The 15,398-nt window shown below is 44.4% G+C and overlaps 1 protein-coding gene across 1 annotated transcript in view; it reads right to left on the bottom strand.

Moving 5' to 3' along the window:
* Nucleotides 1-1,874: 1,874 nt before the first annotated feature.
* Nucleotides 1,875-15,398, bottom strand: part of LOC116057223 (voltage-dependent T-type calcium channel subunit alpha-1H-like) — a 55,884-nt gene continuing 42,360 nt past the window's right edge. The window contains exons 32-36 of the mRNA XM_031309616.2: nucleotides 14,821-15,111; nucleotides 14,571-14,721; nucleotides 6,446-7,005; nucleotides 2,803-3,588; nucleotides 1,875-2,369 (exon numbers count right to left, since the gene is read on the bottom strand). Coding sequence (XP_031165476.1) covers nucleotides 2,908-3,588; nucleotides 6,446-7,005; nucleotides 14,571-14,721; nucleotides 14,821-15,111 — 1,683 coding nt within the window. The 3' untranslated portion in view covers nucleotides 1,875-2,369; nucleotides 2,803-2,907. The remainder of the gene's footprint in view (nucleotides 2,370-2,802; nucleotides 3,589-6,445; nucleotides 7,006-14,570; nucleotides 14,722-14,820; nucleotides 15,112-15,398) is intronic.

Here is a 15,398-nt window from a genome sequence, read left to right as displayed (position 1 = left end):
TAATAAAAATGTCATAGTATGTCATAAAAAGTCATAGTATAGTATGTCATACAAATGTCATAGTATAATATGTCATAAAAAGTTATAGTATAGTATGTCATAAAAATGCCATAGTATATGTAAAAAATTGTCATAGTATAGTATGTCGTAAAACTATAATAAAAATGTCATAGTATGTCATAAAAAGTCATAGTATAGTATGTCACAAATGTCATAGTACAATGTCATAAAAATGTAATAAAGTCACAGTATAGTGACATAAAATGTCATAAAAAGACAAAGTATGTCATAAAAATGTCACAAAAAGTCATAGTAATGGTCATAAAATGATGATTAAATGATTAAATTCACGCACACTTTAGCGTACAACCTTATTGGACAAATATACACATTGAAAACAAGCTACGTAATGTTATATCTCGGAAAATGCCATTTAAGGCTTTTTAATACATTTTAAGACCCCGCAGAGTCTATTGAGTTTTTTTTAGATCTTTATATAGGGGGAAAAGACAGATTCAGAAGCAAGATTATTGAGTCAAATAAAAGTCAGACAGGAAGTGGTTTTATTCCAGCACTGTCCAATCATGTTACTGCAGGTGAGATTACAGTATCATTCCCTGCTTTCATTCTGCAGGAACATTATACAATAATATGAGCATCTGCATTATCCAGAGTCGTCGTCATCATCATCATCATCATCATCATCATCATCATCATCGTCGTCATCATCATCATCGTCATCATAATTATAATCAACATCCTATTTTACTGACATCATCATAAATCATCCTCATCATCACCAGCAGATGAACTTACATTCAAAAATGTAGAAATTCACCTTTATAGTTCTCATATCACCGCTACTGTATAAATAACATACAGTATATAATCTTAGCCTTTTTTCTAAAAAGTTTACACACCGTTATAACACCTGAATAAGCCCTTCTGTACATCTGCTTCCGAATTTCACCCCGCACCCATTGTGTAATCTCTTCAAATGTCAGACGAGACGAGGCCAGCTCCAGCTTTAGACAGCAGGGGGCAATCTTACTATGCAGGCCTGTGATCATCACACTTCATACTCACCTGCGTCTGAACTATCTCTACCCTGAGAATACTAATACAGAGAAAAGGAAATTGGAAGGGGTGAGAAACTAAGCTGACTTAACATTTGAATGGGTGGGATCAGGAAAAAAGAGGTAGAAACTACTAAAGCCTAGGTCACACTACACAATTTTAACTTAGCGCAAATTAATTTTTCAGGGATGGGGGTGGATTCAGGCGGGGGAATACTGCAATCTCAGAATGATCGAGCAACTTCCAGTGGCAGTTTACAGTAGGTTAAAAGATACGAAAAATAGGAAGATTAGTCATATTAAAAACAAAAACTTCCACTCTGTCAGATATAAGATTCTTATTTTGCTCCACTTTTAACAAGCGGCTGTACAATTTGTTTTTTGGGAGCAATAAGTCTAATAAAATGTGCCTGCACCAATCTACATAAGCGTGCAGTTACAAATTAAGCAGTTTCTTATAAAATTCTTTGTTAGCTCTAACTTTTGTAAGTTTATGACTTAAAACTCAATTTCTTTTGTAAACATAAACTGTAATTTCTGCACCACAGAGCATGAAACTAGGGAATTTTACTAAAAGTAAACAGTTCCCGCAAATTAGAAAGTTATTACAGGATTGAATGAGACGCTGTGTGTAGAGTGGAATTTATTTTTTGATTAATCGGTTGGTCAATCAACAGAATCGGCAACTATTTTGATAATTAATCAATTTTGATGGTTTTGGTTCAAGCCTCACAAAGGTGAATATTTGTGGCTTTTCCTTGTCTAACATTACAGTAATTTGAATATCTTTTTTGTGTTTGTTTTATAGACCAAAAGATTCATGGATTTATCAAGAAAATGGTCTGCAGATTAATTGATCATTAAAATAAGCATTTTGTTGCTGTGTTATCTGTTTGTCAACATGTCTATGTGTACGTGAGCAGATCAGTCAGTAACTAAATCTATGCTGCACCTTTCGGGTGATTTTGTCTTGTACTCTGACCTGGGCTTGAGGTGCACGGTAAAAGGAAGAAAGTGAGGGAAGGAGGAGGAGAGCAAGCAAGGGGAAGGTTAATGTTTGAGTAAATATAGTGGGGGAGTGACTACTATGTCTGAACTAAAGCTAGGACTATGATAGAAGAAAAGGTCTTCTTGAGTGCATCTTGTGTGCAAATAGCACAACGGATAAGAGTTTTTGAACACATACACACTCATCCACACACTGTCGGAAAGAGTTCTACTCAAACACCCTGTGAAAATCTTGTGATTGGACGGGACGAGATGAGGGGCGGGGTCCAAAACAGGAGACAGGTACAGTCATGTGAACAAATTAGGACACCCATGCTAAAGTTGACTAAAAAGAGGAATAAAAAAATCATCTTTAGGAAATTGATCTTAATGCCTTAATTAAAAAAATGAGGAAAAATTCAATCTTTAAGGACACCAATTGTCTTTGTGAATGAATAATGTAAATAAATAAATGTTCTTCCTTAAAATACAGGGGGCATAAGTAAGTACACCCCAATGTTAAATTCCCATAGAGGCAGGCAGATTTATATTTTTAAAGGCCAATTATTTCATGGATCCAGGATACTATGCCTGGCCTTTAAAAATAAAAATCTGCCTGCCTCTATGGGAATTTAACATAGGTGTGTACTTACTTATGCCCCCTGTATTTTAAGGAAGATGATTTTTTTATTCCTCTTTTTAGTCAACTTTAGCATGGGTGTCCTAATTTTTTCACTATTCCTTCCTGTTTTAGATTGCATCTCCTGGCCCTCTCATGTGCTTCAGCAGCACACCAGGCTCCTCCACTTTAGCAGAATAACCAATCCACCAAAACTGAGTTTGTTTAGTCGTCCACAGAACTTCCCTCTGGTTGATTAGAAGAGGGGGTTGTGGCATCAAATGACAGAGTCCGCCTTCTCAGTTCAATACTGCTGTCCATCAGCTGGGTTGCCATAGCAACCGGCTCCTCTACTGGCGGCGGGCTCATCCTCTGCTTTCTGTTCCTGCCTGACACCGGAGACACTGATTGGCTGAGGCGGCTCCGGTGCTCCACAGGACTCGGGGTAAGGTGTCTGCTTTTGTGTGAGGAGCTGGAAGGGAGTTGTGTGTGTGAGTGTGTTTGAGGAGAACTGTTGATACGACTGACTTCCTCGTCGGTGTCGTCTAACTGGGGGCTGGGGTCGGCTCTGGAGCTACAGAGCGATGCTGATGAGGCAGATTCACCGCTGGGGACCTTCAGACTGGACAACCTCTTCGGGCTGACTGTCTTATTCTCCACATCTGTTTCTGGCTGCGAGCCACAGATGGCTTGCTCAGGTACATGTTCTTGCCCACTGGTTTCACTGTGGCTCCGGCTGTGGCTCCTGCATGAGATGACCCTCTGGGGGTATGTATATTTCAGTGTGTGTACACTGGACGATCGCTGGCGTGGTGGTGTGGAAGAGACGGCGGTCACAGTGAGTTGAGGCTCTGCCAGATCGTCAGCTGAACCGCTCTGATCCAGAGAGTCACAGCGCACAGCCTCCTACAGACACACCACATAAACACAAGCACACATAGAAGACACATTCCTCATTAAGTGTTGGGTTGTGCAAGTCAAATAATTTTCAAAATAGAATGTTGCATAGAATGCAGAGCTGGGCGATTAATCGTTTTCAAATCGAAATCGTGATTTCAAAGAATGCGCTTAGCTAGTCGTGAAGGCCGCGATTAATCAAATGTGAAATATTTAGTTGAATAATTTTTTTTTCCATCCATCCATCCATCCATCCATCTTCGTCCGCTTATCCGGGGTCGGGTCGCGGGGGCAGCAGCTCCAACAGGGGACTCCAAACTTCCCTTTCCCGAGCCACATTAACCAGCTCCGACTGGGGGATCCCGAGGCGTTCCCAGGCCAGGTTGGAGATATAATCCCTCCACCTAGTCCTGGGTCTTCCCCGAGGCCTCCTCCCAGCTGGACGTGCCTGGAACACCTCCCTAGGGAGGCGCCCATGGGGCATCCTTACCAGATGCCCAAACCACCTCAACTGGCTCCTTTCGACGCAAAGGAGTAGCGGCTCTACTCCAAGCTCCTCACGGATGACTGAGCTTCTCACCCTATCTCTAAGTGAGACACCAGCCACCCTCCTGAGGAAACCCATTTCGGCCGCTTGTACCCTGGATCTCGTTCTTTCGGTCATGACCCAGCCTGACCATAGGTGAGGGTAGGAACGAAAATTGACCGGTAGATCGAGAGCTTTGCCTTCTGGCTCAGCTCTCTTTTCGTCACAACAGTGCGATAAATTGAATGTAATACCGCACCCGCTGCGCCGATTCTCCGACTAATCTCCCGTTCCATTGTCCCCTCACTCGCGAACAAGACCCCAAGGTACTTGAACTTCTTCACTTGGGGTAAGGACTCATTCCCTACCTGGAGAAGGCACTCCATCGGTTTCCTGCTGAGAACCATGGCCTCAGATTTAGAGGTGCTGATCCTCATCCCAGCCGCTTCACACTCGGCTGCGAACTGATCCAGTGAGTGCTGAAGATCGCTGGCCGATGATGCCATCAGGACCACATCATCTGCAAAGAGCAGCGATGAGATCCCCAGCCCACCGAACTGCAACCCCTCCCCACCCCGACTACACCTTGATATCCTGTCCATAAATATTACAAACAGGATTGGTGATAAAGCGCAGCCCTGGCCCTCACCTGAAACAAGTCCGACTTACTGCCGAGAACCCGGACATAGCTCTCGCTTTGGTCATACAGAGATTGGATGGCACTGAGAAGGGACCCCCTCACCCCATACTCCCAGAGTATCTCCCGGGGGACCCGGTCATACATCTTTTCCAGATTCACAAAACACATGTAGACCGGTTGGGCATGCTCCCAGGCTCCCTCCAGGATCCTTGCGAGAGTAAAGAGCTGGTCCGTTGTTCCACGACCAGGACGGAATCCGCATTGTTCCTCTTCAACCCGAGGTTCGACTATCGGCTGAACCCTCTTTTCCAGCACCTTGGAGTAGACTTTACCGGGGAGGCTGAGAAGTGTGATACCCCTGTAATTGGCACACACCCTCTGGTCCCCCTTTTTGAACAGGGGAACCACCACCCCTGTCTGCCACTCCTTAGGTACTGTCCCAAACTTCCACACAATGTTGAAGAGGCGTGTCAACCAAGACAGCCCCTCCACACCCAGAGCTTTCAGCATTTCTGGACAGATCTCATCAATCCCTGAGGCTTTGCCAATGTGGAGTTGTTTGACTACCTCAGCAACTTCCACCAGGGAAATTGACGACAATCTCCCATCATCCTCCAGCTCTGCCTCTGACATAGAGGGCGTATTAGTTGGATTTAGGAGTTCCTCAAAGTGCTCCTTCCACCGTCCTATTACCTCCTAAGTTGATGTCAACATCGTCCCATCCTTACTGTACACAGCTTGGATGGTTCCCGCTTCCCCCTCCTGAGGTGGCGAACGGTTTTCCAGAAGCACCTTGGTGCCGACCGAAAGTCCTTCTCCATGTCTTCTCCGAACTTCTCCCACACCCGCTGCTTTGCCTCTTTCACGGCAGAGGCTGCAGCTCTTCGGGCCCTTCGGTACCCTGCAACTGCCTCTGGTGTCCTCCTTCTTCAGTCGGACGGCTTCCCTGACCACCGGTGTCCACCACGGTGTTCGTGGGTTACCGCCCCTTGAGGCACCTAAGACCCTAAAACCACAGCTCCTCGCTGCAGCTTCAGCAATGGAAACTTTGAACATTGTCCACTCGGGTTCAATGCCCCCAGCCTCCACAGGGATGCACGAAAAGCTCCGCCGGAGGTGTGAGTTGAAAGTCTGTCGGACAGGGGCCTCCTCCAGACGTTCCCAATTTACCCGCACTACCCGTTTGGGCTTACCAGGTCTGTCCAGAGTCTTCCCTCACCCCCTGACCCAACTCACCACCAGATGGTGATCGGTTGACAGCTCTGCCCCTCTCTTCACCCGAGTGTCCAAAACTTTTTTTCCACTTTTCATTATATTTATTGTTTTTTTCATAAGATAAATGCTGGAATAATGTTACTTATCACAGATTGTTTACAAAAAATGTCCTATATTCAGTGGATCTTTCATTTATTTTGTATTACTTTATTTAATATGATCGTAGCTATATAAAAAAATCACAAATCGCATCGTAACTGCAATATCTGGCAGGAAAATTGCAATTAGATTTTTTTTCCCCAAATCGTTCAGCCCTAATAGAATGGCAGTAAAAATAGTTAAAAGCAAAATCTGTACAGCATGCATTTAAAAATGGTCAAAAAATGGACAAAATTAAAAGCACACAATTTTCAAATGAAGAGAAGAGAAGAGAAGAGAAGAGAAGAAAAAGAAGAGAAGAAGAAGAAGAGGCGATAATAACACACCTGTCTCCGTAACTGTCTGCTTGCAGTGTGGAAGGATGCTGGTCTCTTCAGGACTGAACTATCTGGAACGTATGAGGGGCTCAACTTGTTTCTGTCTAAACGGTCTTCAGGACTGAGCCACTGAGGGGGATGTCTGTTGGCAATGTGGGTGGGGCTCAGTCTGAGTGAGGGATGTCTGTCTATACTGTGGCTGGACGTGAGTTTAGGTCTGTCCGTGTTGTGGTCTGGATTGAGCCTGTATCCATCCATACTGCGAGTAGAGCTGAGTCTGTGTCTGTTTATTCGATGGGCTGGGCTGAATCTGTATCCATCTATACTGTGAGCTGAGCTGAGTCTGTGTCTGTTTATTCCGTGAGCCAGACTAAACCTGTATCCCTCTGTGCTGTCAGCAGGACTGAGTCTGTGTGGGGAGTGTCTGTCGATGCTCTGAGAGGGGCTGAGGAAGATCTTTGGCCTCGAGCTGCGTCCCGTCCCCAGTGAAGCATGGCTGATGGCCGGCAGAGCTCCAGGAACCTGCAGCAGTGAGCCGCCTCCACTGGAGCCCAGAGATGACATGGAGCCTGTAGAAAATAATGCAGCAAAGATCATGTGGACACATGAAAAAAACTGAATTAATCAAGTATTTCTAAAGGTAAATGTTACTAAAAATGCAAATTGTCTGGAGTTCGATTGATTTACTGTTATTTAAACCTACATTGTGTCATTTTTTGAGGTGATTCTTAGCAAAAACCCCTTTGTTCTTTCACAGATGTGTAAATACTTCCACCAACTAATCAAAATCTGCCATTCAGAATCATTCAGAATACATACGAGCGACTTGCTCGAATGACGGCAGCCATGTAGCGCCTCCATCTTTAAAATACATTAGCCAAAGAGGGACATACCTCCGCATTTCGCTCTCTTACACCTATTGGCACCGTGACTGTGATGGCCACAGCTGTGGCCACACAGCCATCTTAAAGGCGGTAACTTCATACACTAACATTTATCTTAGTTCATGCTGTTTTCCTTAAGATTGGTTTCTATATATTTTCAGACACATTATATATTTTGTTGTAAACAGTTATTTAGTTTAAATAATGTACAAGACACTGGATTTGGTTTACATATATACTTTATTAGTTTTGGATTGTCTTTTTGCTATAACGGTTTTCTTTTGAGCTTACCAGTGTTGCGGATTCCACACCCTGGAGTGAGGCATGCAGGCTGCTGGGACAAAGGGGTGGCGTCTGGAACAACAGCAGCTTTAAATTGGACTCTACCACTACTTATGTCTGGGGGGGGTGTAGCTTTATTTTTTCCCAAGATATTTGAGTTTTGATTTGTGTTGTATCTAGTACATTTATTCGGTTAATGTTAATTAAGATTATATTTCTTTTGGAATAAGTGTTTAGTTGTTTTTTTTGTTATTTGTAGTTTATGTATTAGTGTTATTGTTAGTCTTCCCCTGGGTGTCAAACCTGGTTTGATCAACCAGTATATAAGTCCCTTTTGTTTCTCTTATAGGAGGTCAGTTGTATTTTTGAGTTTGTTATGTTCAGAGCTTAAGTTCGGTTTGTTTGTTTGACCTCTTTTAAGGGCCCAAACTTTATCTTTATTTTGTTGTAATGATTTTGTGGGTAAAATAAAAAACCCCTTTTTTGAAATCCTCTTGTGACTCCTCTTGCCTAACTGCTGGGTCCCTGACATATGGTGGCAGTGGTGGGATCAGCCAGTTGAGGAGTGCAAGGTTTTGTTCCACCATTTTTGTTTTTCCTCCATTTTGTGAAGCATGCGAGGAGTGAGAGGGACAAGAGGCGGTCAGACAGAGAATAAGAAGACTGAGTCAACTCATACAGAGAGAGGACATCGGGTGGACGGTGAAGACGCAATGGAGGAAGAAGCACTAAAAGGAGCATCATGTGTTGAGGATGACGATGGCAGAGAGCCAACGCTGAGTGACCTGGCAGGGATTATCCGGTCATTTGCGGGTCAACAGGAGGCCCGGGAAGAAGAATGGAGAGCGCAAGCCAAACGCCAGGAGCACCAGTTCAAGGCACTACAGCATCAGTTTCGCCTTCTGCAGCAAGAGGTCGAGGATCGTACATCTCCAGTCCCCGAGCCTGCTTCCACAGTACCGGATCCCTTTGAGGACCACAATTTGAATGAGAATCATCCAAGAGCTCAAGCCTCACCCTCTACAGAGTCGGTCCACCCTACTATGTCTTCAGCAGGTCAGTCTCGATCTCTTTATGAGCCTAGACTTGAAAAATTAACAGAAAATGATGATGTTGAACATTTCCTAATTACCTTTGAGAGAATTGCAGTAACATGTCGGTGGCCAAAAGTGGACTGGGTTTTTCGCCTCCTTCCACTGCTGACTGGTAAGGCCAGAGGAGCCTATGTGCATATGGATATGGATGATGCTCATGAATATGATAAAGTGAAATCAGCGATTCTAAAAAAGTATGATATTAACCCTGAGACCTACAGGCAGAGGTTCAGATCCCTCCATGTGGAACCTGAGGAGAGCCCCCAGGAGCTGTATGGGAGGCTGAAAGAGCTGTATGTCAAATGGATACAACCGCAAGGTAAAACACTTCATGAAATTAGTGAAGTTCTGATCATGGAACAATACTTGAGAATGCTGTCCCCTGAGCTTCAGGTTTGGGTAAAGGAGCATGGGCCGAAATCTGCTGCTGAAGCTGCCACTCTTGCGGATGTGTTTGTGGCTGCCCGGGAAAAAGGCCAGCCATGGAGTAGTATGGGTGGCAAGGACTGCCACAGGCCCATACCCCCTCAGCACCAACAGAGGTCGGCGTCAGGAGCGGGTAAGCCTTCCATGAGGGAGAACCAATATGCACCACAAAGAGCTCCTAACCGAACACCAATTTGTTACTTTTGTGGACAGGAAGGTCATATTAAACCGATGTGCCCAAAGAATCCAGTCAAGCTGACCCAGATGTGTTTTGTTCCACGCCAGAGTGTTAACCCTGAACCCAAAAGTAACTATATCAGGAAAATGGTTGGTGTTAAAATCAATGGGGTAAACCTCAGAGCCCTGATTGACACTGGCAGCACTCAGACCCTTGTACAGAGAAAGTATGTACCAGCTAATGCTATCTGCACCTTGGAGACGGTTCCTATTTGCTGTGTACATGGTGATGAGAAGTCTTACCCCACCGCTGATATTTATCTGGAGATAGAAGGACAGGCTTATCTGTTAAATGTGGGAGTTGCGGATCACTTACCTTTCCCTGTAGTTTTGGGTGAAGACCTGCCTGTGCTCTATGACTTGATAAAGCCAGTTCAAAGTTGTAATGTTGTCACTAGAGCACAAGCTAAGCAGGTGGATGCAGATTCCATAGCTCTCAGTGCCTTGCCCTTCTATGATGCGGAGTTTGAGTCATGTCCCAGGAAGGCTCATAAGACCCGCAGTCAGAGAGGGCAAGACAAATTTCGGGGCACGGCCATACAACCACCAGCCGAGACTACGCCAGATATGCCCCTGGGTTTTCAAATACCTACTGATATAATGCAAATGCAGGAAAATGATCCAACTTTGTCTACCCTTTTGCAGAGAGCACGAGAAAGGAAGCAGATTAACTCTAATGACAGGGGAAAGGAGTATGTCCTACAAAACGGGGTTCTTTATCATCAGAATGGCCAGGTGAAGCAGCTAGTGGTCCCACAGGCAGCCCGAGAAATAGTACTTACCTTGGGCCACTCAATTCCCTGGGCTGGCCACTTAGGGAAACACAAGACCACAGCTCGTATCAAGCGCCATTTCTATTGGCCAGGTTTGCAATCTGACATTGCCCAGTTCTGTAGAAGCTGCTCTCAGTGCCAAAAGACATCAATGAAAAGTCCCTCCAAAGCTCCACTTCAACCTCTCCCAGTTATAAGTATCCCCTTTGAACGCCTTGGGATGGACATTGTTGGTCCAGTGGAGAAAAGCAAAACAGGAAACCGTTTCATGTTGGTAGTAACAGACTATGCAACCAAATATCCAGAAGTCTTCCCATTGAAATCAGTTAAAGCAAAAACTGTGGCTTTTTCCTTGGTGCAATTTTTCTCAAGAGTTGGTTTCCCTTGTGAAATCTTAACAGACCAAGGTACTAATTTCATGTCTAAGCTTTTGAAACAGGTTTACCAACTTCTTGGCATAAAGAGGGTACGCACCACTCCCTACCACCCGCAAACAGATGGGCTGACGGAGCGGTTCAATCAGACCCTCAAGCAAATGCTCCGTAAGTTTGTGAATGAGACTGGATCTGACTGGGATCAATGGCTTCCCTACCTCCTCTTTGCATACAGGGAGGTACCCCAGGCTTCCACAGGTTTTTCCCCTTTTGAACTACTGTATGGTCATGAGGTGAGGGGTCCCCTAGCCTTATTGAGGGACACCTGGGGAGGAGATCAGGGGAGAGAAGGGACCATTAATGTAATCTCCTACGTTGTACAGATGAGAGAGAAACTGCAGCGAATGGGAGAATTGGCCCAAATACACATGATGCAGGCCCAAAAGCACCAAAAGACTTGGTATGACAAGTCAGCTCGACAGAGAGGCTTTCAACCAGGCCAGAAAGTTTTGGTTATGCTGCCTACCAGTGACAGTAAGCTCCTTGCAAAATGGCAGGGGCCTTTTAAGGTGCAGAAGTTGTTGGGGCCCACCACCTATCAAGTCTCCACTCCAGGACATCAGCGTTCTAGCTGGGTGCTTCATGTGAACCTCCTCAAGGAGTGGGTCTCGAGAGCTGAGGTGTTCCTGATTCAGGCTGTAAAGGAAGAGGAGGAGGCGGATGACCAGTATCTGCCATTGCCAGTGTCAGCAGAGCTGGATGTAAGCCATCTGTCCAAGGATCAACAATCTCAGGTACAAGCTCTACTTCACCCAGAAATATTTCAAGAATATCCAGGGCGCACAAACCTGATTGAACATGACATTGTATTAAAACCAGATGCAACTGTGAGACGTATGAGTTACAGGATACCAGAGCGCCTCCTTGTGTCTCTGAAGAAGGAAGTTGACCTCATGCTTTCTTTGGGGATAATCCAGCCGTCTAGGAGTGAGTGGTGTAATCCTGTGGTGCTGGTTCCGAAGAAAGATGGGACAATAAGGTTTTGTATCGACTTCAGGTATCTAAACTCAATTTCAAAGTTTGACTCTTATCCCACCCCACGAATTGATGATCTCATTGACCGCCTTGGAAAAGCAGAGTTTCTAACCACCATTGACCTCTGTAAGGGTTACTGGCAAGTCCCCCTAACCCAGCAGTCTCAGGAACTGACTGCCTTCCGAACTCCCTGGGGGCTTTTTCAGTTTACGGTGTTACCATTTGGGTTGCATGGGGCTCCGGCAACGTTTCAAAGATTAATGGACCAAGTACTCTATGGATTGTCTGAGTTTGCTTGTGCATACCTTGATGATATTGTCATCTACAGTACAACATGGGAGAAACATGTGGAGCATCTCAAAGCGGTCATGGACCGCCTACATTCTGCCGGTTTAACAATCAACCCAGCCAAATGTGTTCTGGCTAAGAAGGAAACAGAGTACCTGGGTTTCACCATAGGAGGCGGGTTAATTAAACCTCAGGTTCAAAAGGTCCATGCAATTGAGTCATGTCCTCTCCCACAGACCAGGAAGCAGCTAAGATCTTTCCTGGGGATGGCTGGCTTCTACCATCGGTTCATCCCCAACTTTTCAGCCAGGGCTGCTCTACTAACAGATAGGACGGGCTCAAGATGTCCTAACCAGGTCCAGTGGACGGAGGAGGCAGGGGCAGCCTTCAAGGACATTCAAAAAGCTCTGAGTAAGAACCCTGTTTTACATAATCCCAACTTTGAGGAACAGTTCATGTTACAGACTGATGCCTCTGAGAGGGGTGTGGGAGCTGTGCTTCTCCAGGGACCCAAGGAGGAACGACATCCTGTGGCATATATCAGTCGGAAACTGCTCCCCAGAGAGGTCCGTTATTCAACGGTGGAAAAGGAGGCCTTGGCAGTCAAATGGGCCCTTGACTCCTTCAAGTATTACCTGATGGGCCGAGAGTTTATCTTGGAGTCTGACCATAAGGCACTGCAGTGGTTGGAGAGGATGAAATATACCAACGGGCGGATCACCAGGTGGTACCTTGCCATGCAGCCGTTCCGGTTTACAGTCCAGTACATCCCTGGCAAGTCCAACACCACTGCAGACTATCTCTCTCGCTGGCCCAGCGGCAGCTCTGAAGGAGGGGGGTGTGTGATGGCCACAGCTGTGGCCACACAGCCATCTTAAAGGCGGTAACTTCATACACTAACATTTATCTTAGTTCATGCTGTTTTCCTTAAGATTGGTTTCTATATATTTTCAGACACATTATATATTTTGTTGTAAACAGTTATTTAGTTTAAATAATGTACAAGACACTGGATTTGGTTTACATATATACTTTATTAGTTTTGGATTGTCTTTTTGCTATAACGGTTTTCTTTTGAGCTTACCAGTGTTGCGGATTCCACACCCTGGAGTGAGGCATGCAGGCTGCTGGGACAAAGGGGTGGCGTCTGGAACAACAGCAGCTTTAAAGGGGTGGTGGCCAAATTGGACTCTACCACTACTTATGTCTGGGGGGGGTGTAGCTTTATTTTTTCCCAAGATATTTGAGTTTTGATTTGTGTTGTATCTAGTACATTTATTCGGTTAATGTTAATTAAGATTATATTTCTTTTGGAATAAGTGTTTAGTTGTTTTTTTTGTTATTTGTAGTTTATGTATTAGTGTTATTGTTAGTCTTTCCCTGGGTGTCAAACCTGGTTTGATCAGCCAGTATATAAGTCCCTTTTGTTTCTCTTATAGGAGGTCAGTTGTATTTTTGAGTTTGTTATGTTCAGAGCTTAAGTTCGGTTTGTTTGTTTGACCTCTTTTAAGGGCCCAAACTTTATCTTTATTTTGTTGTAATGATTTTGTGGGTAAAATAAAAAACCCCTTTTTTGAAATCCTCTTGTGACTCCTCTTGCCTAACTGCTGGGTCCCTGACAGTGACGAATGCCAGGAGATTACTCGCCAGAGAAGCGAAAAAGAGAATTAAAACGACAAAGCGACAGGCAAAGCAACAAGACCAAAGTTAATATTGGAGTGGCTAGAACGGCTGCGTGTAAATGATGGAGAGAGCTAATTTCGGGTTCAGCCACTGTAGGAGGAAGGGCTAGAAAGTAATTCAGTTGGTTGTCATATACAATTTCACCGCTAGATGGGAGAAATTCTTATACAATGTAGCTTTAAGTGCTGGTAAAAACACTTTATATTCAACATACCATACAAGAGGAAAAGTTACCGGATCATTTGATATCTTATTTTCAAACTAATTAACACAGATTCACTCTAACTGAACCAGACAGTTTTCATTTGATTATCAGAGGTCAATTGTCTATAACATATATGGGTCCTATCTCAGGGAACTCTTTTTCTCTTAACCAACAATTAACTGTTCCTTTTTGCAAGTATTGTATTATTGTGTTGTTATAGGCTGATATAGATTATTCCTCTGTGCCATGCAGCTCCATGCATGCCAATCAATGAGCCACACTGTTGCACTGAGTGACTCGTTGCTTCATTACCAGGAGGAACATAAACACTGTAGTTTATTGTGAGTGACATAGACAAGGTAGGAAAGATGGGAGAGATATTTGGGGAGAGATTTACACATTGTTGGTTTTGGGTATTTTCATGGGATGTTCTGTTTAAAATTATAGTCCTTAACAAGATGTTTAAGACAGCAGTCTATGTTTTAGAATTTAATTTTGTTTTTTATGTCATAAACTACAAAGAGTATATATTTGTGGTTGTGAATACTGTTTTATATAGTCTATGTAGAGGTCATGGTTAAGCCCTCTCTCTGTACATCACTTTCTATTGTTATTTTTTGTCATTGTGCACATAAATAAAACTCGAAACTCAGTGTTACACTTTTTTAGATTTCATGAATCTGCAGTAAGCTCTCTCTTTAAGGTCTATGATAACAGTGCCTCTCCACTGCGTCACATCTCCACTGCCTTCTATGCTATTTGTGGAGACAATTACCTTTACAGCAATCAGTTAGTGGTTATAGCACAGTGAGAAGTGTTTCCTAATTTAATTGGCTATAAACAACCAAATTACCTGAGTAGCTGTAGCTGGAGTACGCCTCATGGCAAATAGGAGGATAAGGGGAACATCTGAGTGGCTGAACATGGCTGTCGCTGGGTAGAGACAGCATGCGTCCTATGCTCAGCAGGTTGCCATGGGAACAATCCTCATCCTCAACCTGCACCTGCCACATAAGATCATCACCGCTGTCCTCGTTATTGTCACCTCAACCCCCTTCCCCTCCACACATGCACAAATAAGAAACACACTCTCTTTCCGTTACCTGGGCAGGTGTGTCCACATTTGGCACCAAGTCTCCGCCCACAGACGCGGTACTGAGACGTCGGCTGGCCTCCTCCCTCTCCCTTGTTTCTTCCCTCTCCATCCTCTCCTCCATCTCCTCCAGCTGTGCCTCCTTGTTGCTGTCCTCCAGGTGCTTCATCAGAACAGCTACAACCACGTTGACCAGCACAAACTGAGCCGTCAGGACGAAGGTGACGAAATAAACAGGAGAGATCAGGGGCAGGTAGGTGAGGCAGTGGCGTTCCTGTGGGAGACACTCTCGCAATGTGTCCTGGGTGAGAGAAGAGGATAGATAGATTATTAAGCAATGGAGAAAACTGATGATAGATAAAGGGATTTTGGTTGATAATCAGATAAATTAATGCATATATTATTGCACTATGTTGTATTTCTTCTCTTCTCCAACAGGGGGAGATGTGGATCTGAGTGTGAACAGACCTTAAGCCCGTCACAGAAGAATAATACACTCTCCTAACCCTCTAACGTCAGCAGCTCTTAGTCTGTCATAAAAACTGTGATCTTCTGTCTGCTTAATGCAACGCCTGTCTCATAACCGGA

This window comes from Sander lucioperca, chromosome 4 (genome assembly GCF_008315115.2).
Source record: "Sander lucioperca isolate FBNREF2018 chromosome 4, SLUC_FBN_1.2, whole genome shotgun sequence".
In the NCBI taxonomy this organism is placed as follows: Eukaryota; Metazoa; Chordata; class Actinopteri; order Perciformes; family Percidae; genus Sander; species Sander lucioperca.
This window is presented reverse-complemented; position numbering and strand designations above follow the sequence as displayed.